The 25,083-nt window shown below is 36.3% G+C and overlaps 1 protein-coding gene across 1 annotated transcript in view; it reads left to right on the top strand.

The window, feature by feature from the left end:
• LOC124159105 (DNA ligase 3) overlaps positions 1 to 25,083 on the top strand; it is a 203,857-nt gene that overhangs the window by 143,361 nt on the left and 35,413 nt on the right. The window contains exons 5-19 of the mRNA XM_046534655.1: positions 4,459 to 4,565; positions 5,393 to 5,524; positions 7,305 to 7,384; positions 9,929 to 10,006; positions 11,604 to 11,790; positions 14,194 to 14,349; positions 14,789 to 14,920; positions 15,007 to 15,086; positions 15,517 to 15,604; positions 15,680 to 15,757; positions 18,889 to 19,012; positions 19,482 to 19,594; positions 22,016 to 22,120; positions 23,936 to 24,082; positions 24,520 to 24,705. Coding sequence (XP_046390611.1) covers positions 4,459 to 4,565; positions 5,393 to 5,524; positions 7,305 to 7,384; positions 9,929 to 10,006; positions 11,604 to 11,790; positions 14,194 to 14,349; positions 14,789 to 14,920; positions 15,007 to 15,086; positions 15,517 to 15,604; positions 15,680 to 15,757; positions 18,889 to 19,012; positions 19,482 to 19,594; positions 22,016 to 22,120; positions 23,936 to 24,082; positions 24,520 to 24,705 — 1,793 coding nt within the window. The remainder of the gene's footprint in view (positions 1 to 4,458; positions 4,566 to 5,392; positions 5,525 to 7,304; positions 7,385 to 9,928; positions 10,007 to 11,603; positions 11,791 to 14,193; positions 14,350 to 14,788; positions 14,921 to 15,006; positions 15,087 to 15,516; positions 15,605 to 15,679; positions 15,758 to 18,888; positions 19,013 to 19,481; positions 19,595 to 22,015; positions 22,121 to 23,935; positions 24,083 to 24,519; positions 24,706 to 25,083) is intronic.

The raw sequence follows: 25,083 nt of genomic DNA, 5'->3' as shown, positions 1-25,083 counted from the left end.
AAATAGGTTTTAAAATGCTAAAATTCTTATTTTTGTGATTCTGGCCCATGAAACATTGGGAGACACATTTTGCCATGTGCCTACACTGCGCTGATGCTAGCGTGTCGACGCTCACGTCTACCGCGGCTAGGAACATAAATCGTTGTTATTCGCTGACTCGCACAGATTTGCAGCTGATGTCTTTACTAATATCTTTATAATACTGTACTTTATTGTCACCAAAGCCGAATTCGCGCAAATCGACGTCACTTTTTTTATAACTCAACATTTATGCGAATTTTTCCGAAAAAATTACTCCCCTTCAAATAATGCTAGAGCAATCATCAACATCTCTATAAGGTTGAAATATATATTTTATGACAGTGAAATGTCTATATTACTACAGTTCAAAGTTAGTTTACGAATATAATCGGCGGCGTAAAGCCAAAAATAGATCTAAAATGCGTAATTTTCGAAAAAACGGATAAATCAAGTTTCCATTAGAAATAGTGCTACTTTGACGCAATATATCTAAGCGAGCAACTTTTTTTATAAAAAGTAAGCATGAAAGGTGATAACCCAGACATATTACTACATAACTTCTATAGTCTAAGTGAGTTTCAAGAAAGTCGAAAAAATTATTTTTGTCCACCTTTTTCCGGATCCGGACCACTGTGCGTCGCATCATTGCATAAAAAGCGCGTAAGTTTGTTTCGAATTGGTGTGTTAATGAATTATATTACATATTTATTGTGAAGTGAATTTATTTAATTTCCTTTTCATCACTATATCTGGGACCATAGGGGCTTCAGTCGCACTGGACCACCAATGTCTACGCCCCTGTTGGGGAAGAATGCCGTGTAGTTAAGACGAATTCATAGTAATTGGTTTCCTTTTATTAGTGAATGTAGTATCTATCTGAAAGGCTATTTTTGTAGCGCAACAGAGAATTTCTACCCTATTCATTTTAAATTGGTCTGACTTTTGCTATATTACGGCTACCTATTGCGCTGAAGAGTAAATAGGGGTGTGCGATAAATGTTTGAGTTGAATTTTGCGACTTTATAAGATATAAATGTCTCTTTATAAATGAGATGAAATCAGCTGTAATGATGGTAAATATTTATTATTTGAGAGTATATTAAAACTAAGCAGTCAAAATTGCCCAGTTGATAAATGATTTTGAAATGGATACTTATGACGACTACTGTTACCCAAAAAAAGTGGGACAAGTTTGTCATGCAATAATTCTGTATTTACTGAGTTTTCCACATGAATGGCCGCGCCGTAGGCGCGAACTTGACAGCTGTACCGGTGAGATATTTCTCACCCTAACCAGCCAGTTAACAAATAAATACAGTAAATGGCGTGCGTGTATCCTTGTCGGTGTAGTGATTTGTTCGCGAGAAAGAGAAACTTAAAATTAGACTAAATCTAGATAATTACACTAAATTCTAAACAAGAATATTAGACATGACGGCTATGCCTGATGGTATTGGCTTCAGTTCTCAACTTTGCCGTCGCGTCGAGTCCAGTAGACTAGACGCCGTGGTGCCAATTTTATCATATCGTCAGTGACGGAGAGCAGAGTTATTATGTCAATGCAATGGAAATCCTGTTGTGATTCATCATCTCCTGCTCGCATTTGATGTGGTATTATCCATATTTATGGTCCAGTTTCCTCAGTTTTCGTTGCCTAAAAGTCGTCAATATAGGTCAGGGTTAACATTAGCCCAGCCGGGCCCCGTGGCGGAACCAGGACCTAATTTTTATTACCTTTTGGTACCTGGGGTCTTCAGCAGTATTATTCAGAAGTATTGGTATACTTCTGAATAATACTGTTGTACAGAATGCACACGTCCAACTTTTCCCTTTCATTTGAGCTTCGATCCCTCAACAGTTCTTTCTAAATACGCATTTCTCTTAATTTTATCCTAGTAAAAGTCATATTTGGAAATGTAGGTCTTGCCCCATACCGGGACTCCAACGTCATAGGTATAAACAAAATAGGCTTTTCTTTATTTTTTAAATATAATTTTGATTACTGAGATTTTGTACCTTATGCCCCATCCTGTTTACGGGCCTGATGTTCTATGCCAGAAAATATTTATTATAAATAATTGATTACTCTATTTTGATCTGACTGGCTCAGCGAGACTGTCTTGCATTTTGAAGAGCGTAACCTTAATATTTATCCTAAAAAGTGGAATCACTTAATATTCAATTGATGTAAACTTTCATAAATGTTCAAAAATCTTGAAAAAAATTACTCTCTAGCACTCTTTTTCGGTGTTCACTACCTGATATCAATGCTCTGTCTCTCTTCTTCACTCTTACGTATCATTTTTCTACCCACGTTACAGGTGTTATTGAAAAAAATCTTTTTACGCATACTTACTTCTACCTTCTTGAAAGTCACTTTAAATGCCACTAGGAGTCTATCGACTTCGAATCCTTCTGTTAATCAGACAGAAGTTTTCCCTGTCACTCTGCGCGGCGCCGAGTCGTCTGCGAGTGGCCTTTGAATAAAAAGAAGGCAATGAGTTAGAATTGACATCGAGTTAACGGCCACATCACCATGGGTTGAAGCCGTGCGGCAAAAGGCGGGAAATTGACATGCGGAGGAGACCAATGAAACGCGTGGGATGGGGTTTGGCGCGCAGTTAATTGTTGCCGTTCGCCGATCCGTTGACGGCGAGTGAGGCCGACACACGCGAAAACTCCAGCTGCCCGCTTTTTCTTCTTCAATCTGGTTATATCCTGAACGCGAGACGTCTGGTTTCATTTCTCTTTTTATTTCGATTGGCGCGCTTGTCTGTCTCATTGCAAGGAGCGCGTTCTCAATAGCTCGCTTCGGCGAATATAGTGGTCATCAGAATAAATCAGGAGTTATATTCGGGGATTCGTCTTTCATTTAACAAGTGGTCTTATTCGCGGCGCATGTTCAATATCACTTGATGGTGGCTTTTTTAAAGAGAGCAATCATCAATGATCCTGCAAAATTTTATATTTTTGATGAACAAAAATTTTATTTTTTTTATTTTAACTGCCATCACTATTCGCAGCTTAGGGATCTGCAGAGATATCGCATTTGCCCATTACCAGCATGGGGAATTTGATATAATTTTATTTCGGCTGTATCAAATTGAAAGCAAAATAAAAGTTACTGATAAAGTGCATCTTTGTAATTTTCCACATCGTCGTAATGGCACCTATCTGCTTATATATTATATTTCTAAATAAGTATATATGCCTAAATATCTAAAATTGGATTTCAACCCCATGCTTCCCCACCATATGGAAGGTCATATCGTTGAATATGATTCGAATACATTCCAAATTGGTTTGAAAAAATCAGATTTTCTTATCAAATGACACTCATGTGCTCGGTCTATAAGTCTAGATAGATTGTTTCTCATCTCTGAGCTTTCCAATGAATGGCACACATTTACAATGTATCGATAAATTTCATCCCATCCTCCATGGAAGCTAAAAATGATTAGTTACCAAAATTTTGGCATCCATTTTGAATGAATCTTCTACTGTATCATAATGAAATTATGTACCATGTTAGGAATTGTGAATTTATATTGATTTGAAGGTCTTCAAATCATAACATAATTATTTTTTAATGATATAGGCCTGAATATACTTATTATATTGCAATGAAATCCAATATTTCATAGAATGATACAAAAAATTAATGAAATAACTTCATGGTACAAGCTGTAAATTCTTAGCAGTGTTGGCTCCTCAATCATTATTGTCATGCTAATATTAATTTGGAGTAAGAATCATCTACCCCAGGGCTGCATGGGGTGTTTCACTCAGATCCGATTTTGCAATTTAATGATATAGTTTGGTAGATTGAATTGGAAGACAAGTAATAAATAGAAAAGTCGTCCTCTTGCAGCCTTTATGTCATAGCTTGAAAATGAAAAATTGTAAAAGTTGCCATCTGCTTTTCATTAGTTAGAGATTACATTTAAGTTCTGGTCCATTAATTTATTCACAGAGATCCAATCTTTGATGGAAAGAATCACTCATAAGAGTGTTTGTGGCAGTGAACTTCATGAGATGCATTGATGAGGCCAAGAAGTAATGCATAAGTGGTGACCAGTTCATTAAGAGTCAGTGATGTTATGAACTTTTTAGCAAATGGGGTCCCCATTGGTATTTTGCTGGTAATAGCTAGAGAAATTGGCAACGGATCAAAAAAGGAAAAATACTGGTCTCTTTTTTTTCAAACTCTATTGTAATCTACAAAAAAATTGGTGAACGAGCCCATTTTCATGTACTAATCCTGATATTGAGTAGTCTTATTCCACCTATCATTGCTCACCATGATAGCAATATTTAAGTCACACCACTTGGGTATTTTTAAATTCCATTTTTCTACTTAACTGATAAATGTTGATCGGGTGACAGTTTGCAAACTATTATCTTTTAACTTAATTTAGCACTCTCACTTTTTTTCAGATAGCTACAAAGGAGATGTGTACCTGTTGTTTCGGTTGCTATTACCTATGGCTGTGAAGAGAGTATACAACCTGCACAATAAACAGCTGATCAAGTTATTTAGCAAGGTAGCCAAGATTTGAATATATTACGCTTACCTGTATAATCCCTGACACAAAAATCTTTCCACCCTGGAGCCAAAATTTTTCTAAGTCCCGAATGGACGCTAAATTCGCTAATCTGCTGCATCGGAAAATCACAAATTCTTTTTAGAATTTGTGGAATTTAGAAGAGAGGGATTATTCTTTGTTGTGGTAGAAAAGGAGTAGACCACTCATTAAGAAAGGGAATTTGACCAGCAAAGTACATAATTCTTATGATGGTATTCGCACAAGTCTTAGTCTGCAAGCGAGTGTGAATTCCTCATGGAGCGAGTTGAGATGCATATACATATGTTCCCCATCCTCATTAGTGGCTGTCCAAAGCTGTTCTCAATTTCTTGGCCGTGTATCAATCTAAGTCTTTCTTTATCCATCATATTACAATTTAATTCTTGATATTATTTTTTTATTTTGCCCTACTTGCCCTAGTGTTTTGTGTAGAAATTGAATTGGTAGAATATGCTTGGTTTAAATTATTTTTAGTAGATTTGTGGCATTGGTCTTGGATATGTCACTTTTCTTCTATGCTATTGGCCTTAGCTCGTTTTTTTTATTGAGGAAATCTCACCTAACTGCCGAGTAATTTAAAGAGAAAAAGGTTTTAATGGTGTTTATAATTCAAGGTGTTCCTTGTCCATTGTTTGGAGAAATAAAGCTATGTATTAAAATTAATCTGTTTGCTGTAAATTCGTATCATTCTTGAGCTATAAATCTAACCTTTTTGTTTGAGTTCATCATGCTGTGATGTTATTTATTTAATTTTGCTTTATTAATTTTTCTTCCTCTGATATTAGATATTTGGCTGCTCTATGGATGACATGCTAGAAGATTTGGAGAAAGGTGATGTGTCTGAAACCATCCGAGAATTTTTTGAGGAGAGCACAAAATGTCCCCCTGCCAAGAAGAGTAAAGTGACAATGCAAGACGTATGTATGAGGTATTCTTCTAATATTTTTCATGAAATGGAGGTATGATTTGGATCCAGGCAGTGGCGTAGCCAGGGGGAGGGTCTGGGGGATCCGGACCCCCCCGAAATATGAAAAAACAATTATTTTCCTTCATAAAAGAAAATAAAATATTGAAAAATCATGAATTTAAAAAATATTTCTTTAAAAAATGAAGTTTTTTCGATTATGAAAAGTGTAAAAATTAGTTTAAAACCCTCTACTTAGTAACCTGTTTTTCAAAAATTTTCCCCCCTGGTTTTGGTTATTCTCAATTATGTCCTAGGGTAGACATTTTTCTTAATATGTGAAGTGTTGAATTAATGTTGTGGCAGGTGCATTGTCTTAGCACCCCTAATGTTTAAGTTCAAATCTTAGATTTCTCGAAAGAGGCTTGATCACTTTTGGAGTGCTTTTGGGGAACTCAAAGGAGCATATTCCATCTGGTATGTGCTGAGATATGGTATGTAAGCTATTGTTTCCTGATTACTTTTGTCGGTGTTAAAGTAATGCCTGGTTTTGCTCCACCCATCCTTCTTTACCCTTCTTGTTATTCTTGGAGATGATAGGAAAAATTATTCTATGCTGGAAACATTGCCTCCTCAGAGAGATGGCAGTACGACTTCTGTGTGCTCTAGCTCCCGACTTTTTGATGGATTTGACTTACGGTGGATTTGGCTTACAATCTGGTCTGATTTTGTGTATGCTGTTAAAATTTCACCGATTTTGTTTATCATTGCACAATATGTCATCAATTGTGTAATTTTAAACCTTATTTTTATACAAAACACATTTTATAAAATAGCAACCTAACATGTGCTGATGCTCTTTAAACTGATTCATCATCCAGAAATATTTCCAATAGGGTGGTTTCCTATTATTTTTTTATTGCCTAAATCGAAAGATTATTACTAGTGGAATACGTATTTCACGCTTTTACATTTTTAAATGACGATACATATCTATTTTTAGCGATTAAATGAAAAGTGAAAATTTTCAAGCGTGCGAAAATGCGACGGCGGTATGAATGCTGGGAAAAGCCCGTGTGACATCGTTATGGTTCCCACTGCCACAAGTGAGGAGACCTTGGGGCGAGACTTTGAGCGCTGATACGACGCAGGATGCTAGCAGGTAGCAGAGTACCCTGCTAGCTGGTAGCACTTGGCTTAAATAAGGATTATTAATACCTTATCAAACGAAGAAAACTTTCCAACCTTAGCCAGTTTTAATGGGTGATTATTAAGAGACGTTTCCCTGAGCTCTGTGCCTCATGCATGTATTGGTAATCTCAGACGATGTAAAACTCCTATCTACTCGCATAGAAACTAGGTCCCTGTGACGTCATGTGGAGTGGCATGGCATGGGCGCCAATCTGGTCTTTTTCAAATAAGGATAAAATTGACCATTGCCATTCGTCTAAACCGGTATTTCTAAAACCAAATAATTTGTATATTATGAATACACTGATGGTGGGTAATGAATAGCAATCAATGCCTTTCGTTTTCTTTGATGAAAGAAACTACCCTATTCAACCTACAATTGTATTTCCTGAATAATCGTCCCTCTGGAATGGATTAATATTATTAGTAAAGGGTCTAATTCGTTGAATATTTTTCAAAAAGGCATTTATCTCAGCTAGTGGCTGCTTTTTTTGTATTATATGTAAACATGTTATATTTATTCCATGAGTAAGTTGTGGGTAACAATGGGGAACCTGGTATCTCTTAACCATTGGTCTGAAATTTTTTTTTTAATCCTCCAGGTTGATGAATGGTTGGAAGACCTATCCAAACTTACTAAAGAGGAAGAACAGCTGCACCTTTTAACGAAAGTGGCAAAGAAGTGAGTATTGTAATCTCCTGCCCCACGTTTAATTTTTTCATTGATAAATTTAAGTAATGTGAATGTAGGGGATTGGTGCAAATGCATGAGCCTTAATTCAAATTGAGGAAATTGATTTTTTTTTATTTTGCACATGGGAAAAAACACAAAATAAAACTCTAAACATTAGAGACCCCTAGGTCAACTGTTGACCCTCACTCCATGACCTTTTATAGGGAGATAGGCTGAAAGTCTAAAAATGCAAAACTTGTCAAAAGATATTGTCTTTTCCATTAGAATTTGTCTAGATATGGGTCATTGGATAAAAATAGGTATTGTCATATCTGCGACCATTTAGCTACAATGACTATTTAGTGGGTAGGGACCCTCTGCACCCTAGACACTGCATGGCATCATGGTGCCTCCTGCTTGCCAGTCACTGATGGAGCAAAATTCTCGTTCCATACCTTTTTCATCAAGAATGTAACTACTACATGCAAAACAATTTCAGGGGAACAACAATGGTGGAGGAATTATTTAAAATTAAAATAGTTTGCCTTCCCTAGGTGATCCTCCTCAGCTACTAATTTAGAGACCGTGAACTTAAAGGAAGTTTCTAGTAATTATTTTCCCTTTTTTTGGTGTGTTAGAGTCTCTAAAATTTAATTTTACCAATTGTAAGGAAGAGAGTAGAAATATCCTCTTATGTTTACAATGCCTTATGACCCAAAATCTCAGGAACAGTGGTTTATGAAGTCACTACTTCGTCAAGAAAAAGTTTACGAACTATAAGAGACACCTCTCCATTGCAACTATCCTTGAAAGATATGTTATTGAATTATTTTTAGTGGATCATGATAAATAATATGACGCAAGAAAATGTTTGAGAAAACATAAAACCTGCTTATCACTGTTTACAAATTTTATTACAAATCCATAAACGGTTTTTTACTATTGAGGTTAAACTGGCTAATATGGACGTAATATTTTTATATTTACTGAAATAAAATATATCAATGTAATAAGTTATAGCAAATTAAATAATGCACAGTGGAACTTGGTTAGTACGTTCCTATTAAGCACATTTTCCTCCATAACACAGCAATTTCTCTCGGTCCCAGCACCATCCGAACAAAATACAGGTAAAACTACTGGGTTTGTATGTTTAAAAGTAGTGTTGCTTTCCTGGGTAGTATGTTCAATTACTTGTCATAACGCAACCTGCAAGTCGTTTCTTCATATCTTCTGAAGGTGTTTAAACTTTCAAATTCATAAGTTATATTATTATTATCAGCCATATATGTATACCTTTTTATTTTCATCCCACACCTCTCTTTCTACAACCTTAATGCATCCAAAAGGCATTTCTCAATGTACGCCATTGCTTGACAAGTGTTGCGGGAGCAGACGATGCTTTGGATCTCCATGCGAAGCTTAGCGCAAAAATAGTTGATTTTGGCACAAGAAATAGAAAGTAGACTACATGGGACAACGTTTTTTAAGTTAATTTAATCTGTAAAATATAAAAATGTGCTTGTAATAATCTTTAAGTGCATTATCAATTGTCATATCAATATTGATATATCAATCGATATTACAATCAACATATATGGTTTCGTTCCAAGAACGAATGCACGAGGTGGTTGCCGTGATTAATGTTAAACATGGTAAATAAAGTTTTTACAATTTTTATGATGCTTTAAAACAACCAAATGATTTACTCAGAGTTATCATCATATTCTCGTCGTAAGCTGTGAGAAAGAAGTAATTACTTCGCTTAAGTTGTCCTATTAAAACATGTGCATGACAAATCACGGGAGAATGATGCCGTTTTTATGTAAAGGGAAATCCATGAAACATTGATTTTCATTCACATGGTGCTGTTTTTTCAATGCAGTGCTCATTTTCTTGATTTTCATTTTGGAAAGAGTTCAGGAAGGCGATCCTACGAGAACTTCCCAATGTAATTGTAACTATGACGACTTTTCCACAGAGTGCAATTACCCCAATGGCTATTATCTACTTGCCTGGCTAGCACGTTTTCCTAAATAGTACATTCATTTTTTGTGGTCCCTTCAGAAACGTACTAAACAAGTTCTACTGTACTACATAAGAGCCGATATATCGGCCCGCTGCACTAAAAGGGTTGAAAACTCTGAATAGCATCAAAAGTGAGGGCTATGTTGAAATCACTTTCTCTTGTACAATAGAAGGGCTGCAGGGTGACTTTGTGGGTCTTGCACCCATATACAATGACCGATTGTAACTATTTTTAGATTCCACCCGCATTGGTTCATTATGTTCAATAAAAGATTTTTTTCTCTGCCTACGACAGTGTTAAGTTGAATTGCTTAGTTTCAAATAATTTTTGGTTATTGTGGAAATTATGTTAAGAAAAATTTTAGGGTAACTCATGAGAGGAAAAAATGATGAATTTATTCATAATTAGTGAACCAACCTCTAAAGCAAAAAAAGTGGAGAGCTTAAACTATGTGCCAGGGCAAAGGCTATATGGAAAGTTTATGTTGGAACTGTCTCTAAACTTTTGCTTTCTTTTTCTTTCAGATGCACATCAAATGATTTGAAGATAGTAATTCGCCTCATTGTACATGATCTCAAGACATCAGCTGGCCCAAAGCATGTGTATGTATCTACATATTTTTGCTTGAAAAATGTGTGTAGGTCTTGTTATATCTCAAAATCATTTATTTAGGTGTTTGTCTCTAGCACTTACCTACTTTACTTTATTCCAACAATATACGCTATGTAACTGAATGCATTAAGAATGAGACTGAAGATTTTTTAATTATAATTGGCAATGGCACTGTACGGGATACGACTATAAAATAATAGACTGTATTTGTATATGTGCCAGGAGTCCCGCACTATCCAAATCACCACTCAACTGAATGTCGGGCTCCTGTCGATGGCTTTCTCAGGGTAACGTTGGCTCCAGACCAATCCAACACTATGACACATTCACCATTCACTACTACCATTCATGGCCAGCAACAGCATAAACAATAACTTTAAACAATCACGCCCTCACCCACATGGGTCCACAACAAACAACAAAGCAAGCAAGTGGGGATTATAGCATAGGACTCCCTATAGTGCAAACAGGCACTTTATTTGATTAGCCGTTTGTTATTCATGTTTATTGCTGTGAAAGAATCCCCTTTCCTAGGAAATACAAAATATGAATTATTTCCTCTCTGAGAAAGTGCATCACACATTTCTCAATGAACTTTATTTAATTGGCATCATGTTTAAATAATCTTGATGAGTTACTGTATATTGTCATGTAACATATGCCCCTGAGTAAGATGTACACATTCTTTTTTTGAGCTATGAATTTAAGGGAAGCATAAATTTGAAAAAATTAGGTCAATTTAGTATTTCTATTGCACAAAAAATTTACAGCATTAACATTATTGTATTGGATAACATTTTTACTGTTTTTCTTTGAAAATGGTTGAAAAATTTATTACTCAAAAATAAAATAATTATTTTGGATCATTTTTCTGATCCTGTTGACATCTGTAGTAATTATGCAGTTGAAATTCAATGACAATCGTCATGTGTTTCATGGGGTTGGGTCAGTTCCAATTTTTTCTAGCTTGGCTCTTAGTTTCAGTTCTCGATTCCAGTTTTTCATTTAGCACTTGCGAATTTTCAGTAAATATGTAGACCGTATGAATTGCGCAGACCCAGTTAATTCCAGTTAAATCTGCTTGATGCTGTCATGTTTGTGGAGATCAGCTGATTACTGTGCTGCATTATCATTATAGTTTTCATTATTGGTTTCTTAGCAATGTTGACATTTGTGAAGTGTTTTTTTTTTCATTTGGCAGATTTCAAAATGAGTGTCTTGAACAAACAAATCTGTTTTATTGGTATGATCACCTTTAATAAATCCACTGTCCCAAATGCTAAGTATGATGCATTTGCAGAAGTTGTTAAAATCACTTATTTCTTATGCTTTTTTCTCATTAAAAGAGACAGATTTTCCCTGCCTAAGTGTTCTTAAAGGTTATTGGTATTTTTTTGAGTCACTCTAATCATCTTATAAATGCTAAAGAACCCTTTAAGGTGATTTGATATCCATTTTTCTGGCAAAGCTGCTTGATATGAATTGTTTAATTATTTTTCAAGCAACAGTAATACCATTTATAGTATTCCCTGAGTGAAAATTCTTGAAATGCCTAATTTTTGCATAATTTTTTGCTCATCAATTTAGGTTAGAGGCTTTGCACCCTGATGCTTACAAAGCTTTTCAAACCTCTCGTGATTTGGATGCAGTCATAGATAAAGTCTTAGGAGGAAATGTATCGGTCTCCCAGTCTCCTAGCAAACCCATGAAAGCCAAAGCAGGTACTTCATTGGAAATTGGAATGACACTTTTAACACCTGTTCTACCAATGCTTGTAAGTATATCTTTTTAAATGTCTGACTGTTTGGCATACTCTATTGAATGATTATCTTATCTTTTTCAGTATTCAAGGGATTCAAGGATTTATTTTTGTTTTGTTGAAATGGAAAAGAATACATACAATGAAAATTGAAATTTCCAGGTGAAATTTCTTTTATTCCAGCTAATCCAAATGATTTAATCGCAAATTTTGCCTTTGATGTAAATACAGTGGAACCCCGATCTATCGTTCCCGCATTGATCGTTTTCCCGCATTCATCGTTCGCCATCCCTGGTCTCAAATAAAATTCCATGAAGGCAATTTAATTTTTTCCAGCATCCATCATTCCCCAAAGTATCGTTTTCCCGCATTGATCACTTGAAGATCGAGGTCCCATCGTATAATTTTCCTGCATCCATCGTTTCACGAAAATTAGACGAAGTGTTTACAACGGGTTATTTGTGGCTAATAACGACAGACACCCCGAGGAGTTTGAACTACTATTGGGAGAAGCGGAGTGCCTTGGTATAGCTACATTAGCGCATTTCCCAAGATCCGCTATCCCCCTCCATTCAGCACTCGCCTCCCCCCCTCTGAAGCTTTCCTCTTCTCCGAAATAAAAAAAGGTCCCAGCTTGCGCAGGGATCGTATTACGAAGACATTAGCTTCGAAAAAAAATATCAAGTTACACAAGAACAATAGAAACGTGTTTCGCGCCCCCTTTCCTTTTCCTACCCACTGATCTTTTTCAGCCTACCTGCTTCAAAGTTCCCAGTTTCTGGAGGTCAACTGCGGCATGAATCACCTATTAGCAGTCTAACAATGAATTTCGGCAATTGGCATTATACTTTTATTAGATTGAAATATTTGTAAAGTGCACGTAATTCAAAAAATAATGAGACCAAACACGATGTATTTCTAACCTTATTTAAGCATTTAAAGCAAGGAAGTATGTAGTTGGAAAAATACAATGGTGATTTCTGGCAAAACTCGATATCCTCGTAGCTGAGCTTCTCGGCAGTAAATGTGGCATTTTTCCAAAAACAGGATATCAGGTTATTATCAGTTATCAATTTACGAGTTATACTATAAGTCTCAGTTGTAAGAGTTACTGAGGAAGGGATATCTTCTCAAGATATTTTGTTTTTCCCTACTAACTAGTTAGAAAAGAATGTGTAATTTGCCTTCTCTTTAGGACAAAAAATTTCATGGCGCAGTCATGTGTTTATGCTTCACCCTCTGCAGTATGTTCTGCGTAAGACGTATGCGATAGCATCAGTTATGAACTTCACCTCGCACAAGTGGTTCCGTACTTTCCAGGGTGGGTTGGCTTTAAACTAGCAAGTGTTTTCCGTGTGGGTTTAATAAAGTCAGGTTTCATTTTCATTAGTTTTCTTTTCATCCATCTTCGGACCATCGCCCTTCCGAAGAAACAAGTGAGTACTTTAAAAGATGAACTGAAAATAATTGAAAATGAAGTAAAGCATCCAGGATAGATGTGTGTGAATATTGGAGAACGCCTCGGGCTGTCCGCTAGCACATGACAGTAGGGGTGGGGTAGAGCGAGCTACCTGGTGAAAAGAAGAAGTGGGATGAAGCAGAGGCTCAGGCCGGCGTGCCACCGACGATTAACGCAACATTGTTCACGCTTTTTACATTGCCTAAATTACATGAAAAATATATTTATTAGACAGGAACATTACAAATAATTGACTATTTTTGGCCTATATGATCCATCTCACAACCAATCACTGCGCCGGCGAAAGCGGTTGTTTTAGGCATAAAATGCACATTGCTCTCGTGGATACGTGTACTGGAAATGGCGTTTCATGGATTTTTACATCAGAGAGAAATCCATAATAGCAGGGTAAATGCCGAGTAAAGAGCAGACATTTTTTAGCGAGGTGGCGTGTTCCTTTAGGATATTTGAAAGAGTTATTATTCGAATCAACAATATGACCGAAGTGTCTCTATAAAGTACTAGTATTCCTGTAATTGGCTAAAATCTTGTTTGAATCCTTTAACGAATATCATAATTACGCGCCAAAATCCAGCGTTTCCTGGGACATATGCAAACTAGCCAAACATTCCCGCATCGATCGTTTTCCCGCATTCATCGTTTTTTCGTCCGTTCCCCTGAAAAACGATAGATCGAGGTTCCTCTGTAATTCAAAGTAAAAATTTGTCCCATGATTTGAAACAAACCTTATTTTTGATTGTTTTTAAGTACCTAAATCTTTACCTCATGGAATATAGATTTCTATTTTCAATCTCTTAAGAGAAATTATCTCATTCTTCTAATTTCTCTAATTTTGTGTTAAGTTTTATTTTTTGTTATATTTCTGCATTCCATAATTTAATCTCTGTTGTGAACAGGCTTGATGTTTATGGTTTTGATTTCATGTAAATATATTTCAGGCAGAACCTTGCCGCTCTGTGGAGTATGCAATGAAAAAATGCCCCAATGGCATGATTTCAGAAATTAAGTATGATGGTGAGCGAGTTCAAGTTCATAAGAAAGGAAAAGATTTCAAGTACTTTTCTAGAAGTTTGAAACCTGTTCTCCCTCATAAAGTAAGTCTATACTTATTTTTACCATTCTGGTGGTAGTGTAAGTCCTCAAATTATAGTATGTGTAACCTCAACATAATAAATATCAAGGAACTAAAATGTAGCAAATTCGTTATTATGACATTCATTTTTACGTAGCAAAACTTTTTTGCTTAATTTTGCTATGACTTCACTCATAGCTTGTAATTGTAGTCAGCTTGTATTTTAAGTTATTAAAATTAATTTAAGTAATTCAATTGACTAACTGAATTCATTAATGCTGAATGCATTCCTCTTTGTCAACAATTGTCTGCAACATTCTCTAGGAAAAATTTTGTAATTGTGAAATTACACAGTAACAAAGCTTCCATACATGTACTTTTATATGTAATTTTCTTCGGAACTGCAGAAAACTGTTTGTAATTAATGAGAGTGGTTTATGCATATTTTTGTCTATCTTTAGATTGCTCACTTTAAGGATTACATTCCCAAGGCTTTCCCATATGGAGAGGATATTATTTTGGACAGTGAAATTCTCTTAGTTGACACTGAAAGTGGAAAGCCTTTGCCCTTTGGAACGCTAGGAGTTCACAAGGTAGGATTATTTTTTTTTGTATTATAGCTACCATTGTCTCCACATTTAAATGCAGGTTGATTTTTAATGCCCTTCTATTTTTTCAGAAAAATGCTTTCCAAAATGCATCTGTGTGCTTATTTGTTTTTGACTGCTTGTATTACAATGGCAAGTCTCTACTGAAAGAGTGAGTAAATCAAATTTATTTTCTCCTGTCAATCTTATTTTTACTGATATCTTGAGCTACATTTAGTGTCTGTATGATATTAACTTATCCAAAAAAAGTATTTCTTCAAGCCTTGTGTAGTTTAATTAAATTTTTTCTCCGTGTTATCTATTATTTTAATGCTTTGATTTAAAAAAATGGTCTTTTTTGACTCTGTAGCTGTCAACTATGTTTCAATACATTTCCAATTAATAAGAGCTGGTGTTTTTAGCTGACTGACAAAGTTACGATAAGTAATTTTTATAATAATTTGTAGTTATAAAACAATAAGAAAAATAGTGCTATCACCTACACCTGTGAGTTTCTTGTACAGCTCAAGCACAGTCACTGTGCTGGTATTTTAATGTGGGTATTATCATGTTATGTCACTGTTAACTTATTTTTCTTCAAGGCCTATTGTGGAAAGAAGAAAATTCTTGATCCAAAATATGAAAGAAATAAAGAATCATGTGATGTTTTCCGAAATGAAGGAAGTACATGTGAGTGTGGTAATACCTCTGCTTCTTATCCATTGATGGCATTCTCTTATTTTAATAGTGTATTTTCATCTCCAGGAACCGAAAGACTTGGAAGCCATGATATCAAAAGTGTTGAAGCAAGGATTAGAAGGACTTGTTCTAAAAGATCTTAAGGTTAGTGCAATGTAACTTGGCTGTAGGCCCATGCTGGGACACTGGGACGTGTTCCAGTGTACCCTCCAGCCTGGAAATCTTTGGCGCCCTCCTGTTCCAAAACTGACAAATTTTGCAGTCAGAATACCGAAATTGAGCAGTTAACTTGATTTCAATAATGTCTCATTGAACAGCATAATTAGCACTGTCTTGAGTAAACAAAACAAGAATTTTAATAAATATAATTCATTCTGGATCATTCTGGTAGTCCTCCCCCTGCATAGTGTCTACGCCCTCCAGCCATGGCTGTCTACTGCCCTAAGAAGGGGTCCAGCAGGGACCTGCTTGTGTGATTTAATTTGTTATTTGTTTACTATGCTTACTTAAGTTAATTTGTTAAAGCTTCTTTCAGCAATATCTTAAATGTAAAAATTTCAGTGCTTTGTAGCTTTTGCATGTCAGCTGTGATCGCACTTCATTCATTTTAATAATTATTTTTTCTTAATTTCTAAACAAGGGAGCATCTGAAATCATGAACTATGTAGAATTTTCATTTTTTTAATTAATATACCGTATTGTTAGCTATAATGAATGAAAGTAGGTGTCGGAGAGTTATGTCGCTCTGTAAATTTGCTGCAAGTTCGCAGTTTAGTTCATAATTTAATATTAGAAAAATATAAATGTACTTGCTCACTAAAACCATCCTCTTTGACTGTGATTATATTATTCAGTATTGTTATGGCTGCAGGTAGTTTGTCATTAGTCTGCCATGGCTGAAGTGATGCAAAAGCAATGTCAACTGTTTCCTACCTGCACAATCCAGTTTTGCGTGGCTTCCCTTCCTTCAGACTTAAGGTTAAGAATGCCCTACAGCTTTTTAAAATCCATATAAGTTATTATGGAAATTTGCATTTTTATCAGTCCACCTTGTGAGCACCTCGAAGGGCCATTGGTTAGTGTGTTGGGCTAGGTACTAATCAGGGGGTCCTTGGTTCAAATCCTAGGGGAAGCCACAGACCCACATCTCGAACGCCTCCAGTCTTCTCTCATCCTCCTTCCTAAGAGTGCATGTTTCCATATGGAAGATCACTACACTCCAAATCAGACTCTTCACCAGCATTTTCTTTAAATTCTTACCTAATCATCCTCATATAAGCTCCATCCTATTTATGAATGCCTCTTTTGCTAACCCAATTCTCTTCCTGATGTCCGTACTGCTTTATCCATCTTCTTGTAATTTGCTGCCCAAATATTTGAATTGCTCCACCTGCTCAAGTTTTTGCCCTCCCTATTTTTATCTTGAATCTCACGTTCCTAGCTCGCGAAACTTGACCAAACTCCCCAACCTTGCTCTTCTTCTGATTGACCCTCATGCCCTACTCCTTGCAATGCTTGTCTGACACATTCACTAGAGCCTGCAACCCTCTTGCTGACTTGCTAATCAACACCTAATCGCCTTTGAAGCTCACTGATTTCAACATAATTCCCCCCACTTTTACTCCAATTTCCAATTCATCCCACTCCTCTCTTACCATCTCCTCAGTGAACACATTAAAAAGCAGATTCATCACCTACTACCCTCACTTGCCCATTCTGGACCGTATGGAGATTGCCTATCCCTTTATTCTATGCCTATTTTCTTGAGAATATCCATTAACTTTACCCAGTTCACCCTATCAAATGCTTTTTCAAAATCCACTAAACAGGCATACATGTCCTGGTTATATTCTAGGTTCCTCTCCACCAGGGACCTCATTATCACTATTGCATCACGAGTTGACTTTCCTTCTCTAAAACTAAATTGATCATAGAGACTGAGATTTTCAGCTGAAATTTGAAAAAAATCACAAAATAGTTTTGTCAGAGTAATTGATGTGCTTTCACAATCGTGTCCTTTGGAAGGTTGGCTGGGGGACAGGTGTGGAACTCGATGGTAGCCTCTTCCTCGTGGTGAGTTCTGGGTAGTTTCTTTACGAAACTAGCAGAGAGCTACTTAGTGAAATGCTTGGTGTTCAGGTTCTGTTTTTTCTCAGCCTTGGCTGAATTTCTTGTTGAAAATAGCTCCACAGGTGCGTTATTCGTCATTATGATTTATGTTAATTTCAAATAATTTACCTTATTAATACTTTTTTGTGGGATTATTTACTACCATATGATGACTTATTTGATAAGAAATGAAATTCAATCGAAATAAATATTATTTTACCTGCAATTTAGCCCCAAAAATGGAGTTTTAGAAATGTAGGCAAAAAATAAGTTGTGTTGTGCGGGTGGTCTATACTCTAATTTTGTTGTTAATTTATAGACATTTTTTTAACCAATAATTTTGTCAAAAAAACTTCAAATTTCATTTTCATAAACTATAAACATGTATCCACTCTTTGATATTATCCATTATCCCATATTTTCATAAAATTTGTCTTGATAGCCGTTTGATTCTGAAATCAGCCTGATTTTTCGCAAAATTTTAAACTTTAGAGCTCGGGCGGCAGTGGTTAATATTATCCAATTTGAAAAAAATTTTGTGTGCGATATCCTTATATCATTTCGCAACTTTCCCGCTTAGGGCAAATTTGATCAGGAAAAAAAAACCTTTTTTCGGCCCACCCTATTGTCCATGTCTTCACTTTCCTAGCTTTCATATCTTGAAGGGCTCTATCGATTTCCACGTCTAGGATCCCCGGCTCTAGATTATCCTCCTCCACTGCACTTTCCTCCTCTATAGTCAGTATCTCCGGCCTGTTCCATCTGTCATACAGTTCGTCCACCTATGTATTCCTTCCATCTACTCTGTACCTATTCCTACTTGGTTAGCATGCCTCCATCTTTAGCCTTAATATGTATTAGACACCCGATAGTGGCTTATCTTTGGCGTACAACGCACCTACCTCCCCTTCCTTCTGAAACTTTACCATTTCCTCGCAGTCTTTTCCACCAAGCCTCCCTTACCCTCTTAGTTTCACACTTTAATTGATCATTTATTCCCTATACATCATTTTGCCGTGCTCTTTGTCCATTCTTCATCCGTCTGAATAAACCTAAGTTAAAATATGATAATGTAATTTGTAGAGAGAGAGGCTAGAATTGTTTTCTGTTTTTGCTTCATCTCAAATTATATTGTTTAATATGTATATTATGTTTATTTTTTTCAGAGCGCTTATGAACCTGGTAAAAGACATTGGTTGAAAGTCAAAAAGGATTATTTGAAGGGTGGAGCCATGGCTGATTCAGCTGATCTTGTTGTTTTGGGTGCATGGTTTGGGTCAGGATCTAAAGGTTTGCCATATTTTTTCTTTGTTTTACATTGTTTTGGAAATGTTTGATCAAGTACCAAATTATTCTGTTTTAGTTTATGTATGTTTGACTCTGCGTACTTCCACTAATTTTTCATGCCAGCAGGATTGTTTTCACTCATAAATTTTGTATAAAGCTATGTTTGTAAAATCTCTAGAAATGAAGTCATCATTAGTTTGCTGCAATTTCATGTTCAGTCATACATCCCCAAACACAGTTGTTACCCTCAGTTCACTTCCCCCAAAATGTTTGGAGAAATACAGCTTCGAATGTGCCCACTCCTTTTGAACTCCTATATATTTTTTAGTTATGGTCTTCTTCGAGTATCGAAAAATCTCCAAAATAACTATACAATAGTGTGCAGTACTATACTTGGATTATTGTCCCTTACAACTTGCCCTTAAAACCTCTGATTTCTTCGTGTAAATTCCATTCTCATCTCATTTTACAGGTGGAATGATGTCTATTTTTCTGATGGGTTGTTGGGACCCAAAGAAAAAAAAGTTTTGCACAGTAACAAAAGTTCACGGAGGACATGATGATAAGACATTGGAAAAGCTACAAGTGAGTATGTTGACATACATAGTACGAAGCTACTGATAAAGAGGCCATGGGTTCAAATCCCTGACAAAGCCTTTGGGCCAAAGCCAAAAATCCTCAAAGTGAGAGGTGTATGTACAAGGGCTGTCTAGAAAGTAACAGACATTTTTAAATTAAAAATAAACAAAGTAAAAATCAAAATTTTAATCATATACATTTTGAAGTTAAACTCTTTGGCTATTTTTATCCATTACCACCATGTAAATTAAGGCATTTATCATGACGTGGTACAAGCTTTCCTATACCCTCTCTGTATGAAACTGTCACCAGCAAGTTCAAACACTGGTTTAGGTACACCTGCATGCAGTTCAGCATCAGCGTCAAATTGTTTGCATAGCGTGGCGTATCTTCATCGATGGGAACAGGTGGTAGTCCCTCAGCACCAAATCTGAGCTTTACGGCGGGTTATTGAAAACTTCCCATCCAAAACCATCCAATTGGCCATGTGTGGATGAGTGTTGTGATGGAGAAACAAAACTTTCTTGCTGAGTTTTCCTCGATGCTTGTTTTGTGTCAGTCATTAGAATTTTCTGAGTGATTATTTGACTGCATGCATTGCAAATCTGGCGATAAATTTCAATTGGTTTGTGATTTTTTGCCGACAAAAACCTTGTCTTGGCTTGTATTTGACAACTGGCAGAATTTTCAATTGCAGTGCTCATTTTAACTCACTACTGTATACAAAGTACGATTGGCACGATGCGCAAGATACCGTGGCTGGTTGCGCACAGAGTGTAGGAACACACTGACGCCAACATAGCGGCACTTGTCCTACCCACTGCCGCACCAAGACAAAATGTCTGTTACTTTCTGGACAGTCCTCGTATAATGTATATTTACTCCATAGCTAATTACATTATTTTAGTACAAATAATTTGGAGCTTTAAGCAACCTCAAAGGTACCAGAACCAGGAAAGGAACTGGCCTTATAACCCTGAATGTGTAAAAATCACTTGCTGGTGGCTTAGTCTGGGTCAAGCTCTTCCCTCACCTATTTAAACAAACATGCTGGTTTAACCACTGAGAGAGAGAGAGTTAATTGTTGAGACAGAGTTATCAGTATTGTACACCACTTCCATCTAAACAAATATTGGAGGCTCTAAAGTTTGGTGGAATACTGCTGTAAAACTTAAGTCATCTAGGTATTAGAGCACTGTGGTGGGCAGTGGGGTAGCCAGGAATTTTGTTCGGGAGGAGGGGGGGTTATCCAAAACCAGTGTGGAAAATATTTTTAAAAAAGGGTACTAAGAAGAGGGTTTTTTTCACTTTTCATAATGAAAAGCTTCACTTGTCAAAGAAATCTTTTGTAAATTCATAATTTTTCAATATATTTTGTTTTCTTTTATGAAGTGGGGGAATCAATGGACCTCCCCCCTCGCTATGGCACTGGTGGTGGGTAAGCCGTTTCTCTACGCCTGCTGCAGAAATGATACAGTAGGCTCTCGTTATTATGAGCAACCTTATTATGAAGTCCTCGTTATAACGAAGCAAATGGTTGGATCTGACGAAACGGCCTATCCAATCTATGTTAAAAGAAACGTTATTACAAAATTACAACCTCAGTCCCAGTCCCGCCGGCTTCAAAAATAACTTTATAACGAAGTTCCACGAATAAAGAATGGCATTTAGGTGAATATGCACTACGCTATGTTATAACCATTACGCTATGTTCTCCTCGTGCACTGTGCGTAAGAGCATCAATTATGGTTCTTTCTTCAGTAGGAGATACTTCAGTGTGCACTCAACATCATATGATAAGCTTCATACCTGTGGAATCATGTTAACCCACTCATTACCGCTCGTAAATTGGATGTAAAGTAAGTCCTCTTCTTACGAATATACGATTTCAAAGCTTTCAGAGTTACGAAAATTGGATAAGTTCAAGCATGCCCGAAATTTCAAATTTGGCAACTTTTGAGTTGGCTGATGCGACCCGGTGTGGCGTAAAGAAACTCGCACTTAGGGCATAATCTGAACAAAGTACCAACATGATGAAATATTAATATTGGGTGCATATCGAGATTTCATTGCAAGGAAATCATTGAAAATGAATGCTGAAATTAGAGATGGAATAGATCTTTTGGACGAATTCATGGAAGTATAACAAATTACAATGACATAGGATTGCCTGGAAAATTTGCACGATATGATTAACTTTGTGCATGTTCATGTTATGTGATCATACTGAACAGAACATTTCATCAACCCAAAATATGTAATAGCCTTCAAAAATTTTTCCTTCATGTTGCACGTTTTATTATGTGTAAAAGTCAACAATTATCATTTACGTATGTAACTACCATATTATCCAATTGTGATTGCTCCATTTTTTTATTTCTATAAGTATCATATTAAGGTTGGTTAAATGTGCTGTCTTTCTTTCAGACTGAACTTCAAATGATTAAAATTAGCAAGGATCCTTCTAGAGTCCCTGATTGGCTCATTTGTACCAAAACTATGGTTCCTGATTTTGTGGCTACAGATCCCAAGGTAAGCAATGAAAAGTTATCACGGGGCCAATCTGAGGAAGATGGCTTGGCAAAGTTTCATCTTTCTTATTGTATAACCCATGTGCAATATATTGCCTCGATTTTTGTTTTTGTGAACTCTATTTGCCCAAGAAAATTGTTAATCCTGAAAATTTGTGAGGAAGAGTGCAAACAGAATTTGAAATCCCATCTGACTTGTTGTTTCCGAAACTTATTTCTGATCTAGTCATAAAACCGGTGGTGGTGGGGTTAAGTCCTTACCATAGATGTGACATTCAATGTTAAAAAGTATAGATAGCGTAGCATAGTGGACTGGGGCGACTGCAGCGCATTCGGTGGAGGTTTTCTGTAAACTGGTACCCTCCCCTACCGCTTTCCCTCCCCTCCAATCCCCATTCCACTTTTATTCTTGCTTTGCGTGTTGCATGCTGGAGGGATACTATGCGGGATATCATTGAAATAAAATCACAAAATGTGCAAAGCAAATGCCAATTTCTTTTATAAAAGTTCACATAAAAAGTCACTCAGCTGGCAAGTACAATGATTTGAATTAGTAAATTAATAAACGTTAAACACAGGATGGCGAAAGCCTGACTAGCATCTCTCCATGCCTCACTTGTGTACGCATAAGTCCTATACACATAAGTACCCAGCAAACTATAATTCCTCAGTGTCATCACAAATTACGGAATAAGAACACCACAAAGAAAATTCCTTTACCAGTGGCCACTTCACTGCACTGAATATGAGATTATTGATTGTTGAAACACACAAATACGTAAGCAAAATCAAGATCACCATACAAGCGTTAATGGGCTGAATATACGTGACTACTTTTTCGAAAATATAACGTTGTCAACCACTTCACACACCACACGGAGGCTTAAAAACTTGATGCAGAGAGAATTAAACTAAAATAGAATCAACAACTATATACAAACAACGCCTAAAACCGTACATCGCGACAACACAAGATCTAACCGGTCCACAGTAAGTAGATGTTTTCATAGCGATCAAAACGTTCGAATTGAGGAGATGAAATTTCATCGGCCGATCCATGATTGGTCAATGGGTGAGACAGAGGAAGCACACATATTTCATATTTCCTATTTATTATTAAAGATACCAACTGAGTGACATTATACAAGTTATGAAATCATTTTTTACGCAATAACTTTTTTTAATCAAAACTATCTTACCAAACCATAGCGTTAGTTCAAGCGCACACTCGCCCAATGCCAAGCTGTCGCACGCTGTCAACAGTTCGCCCGCCCTGTGCCTGGTCCGTGGTCCTTACCTGCTAAACTGAAAGTTGCAGATTCAAGTCCACCCTGGGTACTCTTTTCAGTTTCAGCAGTTGTTAAATGTGGGTAACCCCAAAAGTGAAGGCCTTTGTGTGCTCTTTTTGGTTTACTTGAATACAAATTAAACTGGGTCAAACACATGATGGGTGCATAAATCTTTTCATTTTTTTGTAAAAAAATTGTGAAATGATTTTTGTATAGCAGTGACCATTTATTATTTACTCTTTATTCTATTATGCTTTCACATGCTGCATTATATTTCCTCAGAGGATTTTCTACGTATGCCCTCAAAAAGAAAAAGCTATTTGAATTCTCAAAATATCTTTTTTTAGCTGATGGTTTTATTTAGGAGTACATATTGAAATACTGGAGGTTTCCCAGGAATGTCATGAAAGTCTTCTTGGAATAATTTGTATTGAAATGAAACTTGAGTCTAATGATGGAAATGGAGGCAAATGGATATTTTGTGGAAAATGGAATGGTGATACATCATTTTATTTTTCCAATTGAAGGAATCTCCAGTGTGGGAAATAGTTGGTGCTGAGTTCACACGCCATGAAGTCCATACTGCAGATGGAATATCCGTCCGATTTCCACGTGTCACAGCAATCAGGACTGATAAAACATGGAAGGAAGCTACTTCACTGCCAGAATTACAGGTGTGTTCAGCATACTTATCTGATAGTTTTTATTTGATTAGGTTAGGGAATAATGTAGTCGGTCATAAACCATGCAATAACTCTGTGTTGAAGGTAAGCCTCACCTTGTAGCACATGAAGTCAACATAATGCTGTGTGTCACATCTAATTTCTTTTTGCATTCTCATCGATGGAGAGGCTAATCATGATTTCAGTGTATTAGAAGTTTAATTTCCTTATAATTCTGGCTTTTATGACTTCATTTTAACTTCCTTTGTACCCTGTCAATCTTAATATGCTTGCATAAATGACAATTCTACGATAAAAGGCAATTTTTTCATTTTTGAAGTGCAATATCATTTTTATTAGTTGCTTAGATTTAATAGTAAAGATTCGTGAAGCAATTTCTAAGAATTTATTTTAATAGTTCTGTGATTAATAGTGTATGTATTCATTAGGTACTTTATGAAAAATCGAAAGAACACTGTGACTTCACTGGACTAGCTGAGGAAGAGAATGATGATGAAAAAGAGAAGGATGATGATGAAGGTAGCGAAGGTATGAATGAGGATGCCGAAATACCTGATCCTGAAACCCCTAAAAAAGGAAAACATTCCAATACACCTGTCAAGAAGAGGCCAAAGGTTAGTTCATTTGTCACATATCTGTGGTTGCATCATTTGATCATTTTATCAATTAAAATGTTCCTCGGAGTAACCACTACTTATGTGATGCTTATAAGGCACATATGTAGTAACTCTCCTTCATGATATCTGTAGATTCCCTCTGATATCTGTTGAAAGCCCCTTTAGATTGAGTCAACTGATATTTTTTTTAATTGCTAAGAATCAAAGAAACTAGCAGATGGCTCATATTTTAAAATGGGGTTAAAGGGTAAATTTAAAACTGAATATTTTTTGCCAAACCTGTATTTTTGTGAACCATCATAACAGTTTGTAGCAGAGCATAGAAATTTTCAAGTTCTTGAGTTTGGAGAGGAGTGAAGGCCAGGGAGGAGGCAT

The sequence above is a fragment of the Ischnura elegans genome, chromosome 5 (assembly GCF_921293095.1).
Source record: "Ischnura elegans chromosome 5, ioIscEleg1.1, whole genome shotgun sequence".
Classification (NCBI taxonomy): Eukaryota; Metazoa; Arthropoda; class Insecta; order Odonata; family Coenagrionidae; genus Ischnura; species Ischnura elegans.
The sequence above is the reverse complement of the archived record's forward strand: the minus strand, read 5'-3'. Positions and strand labels throughout refer to the sequence as shown.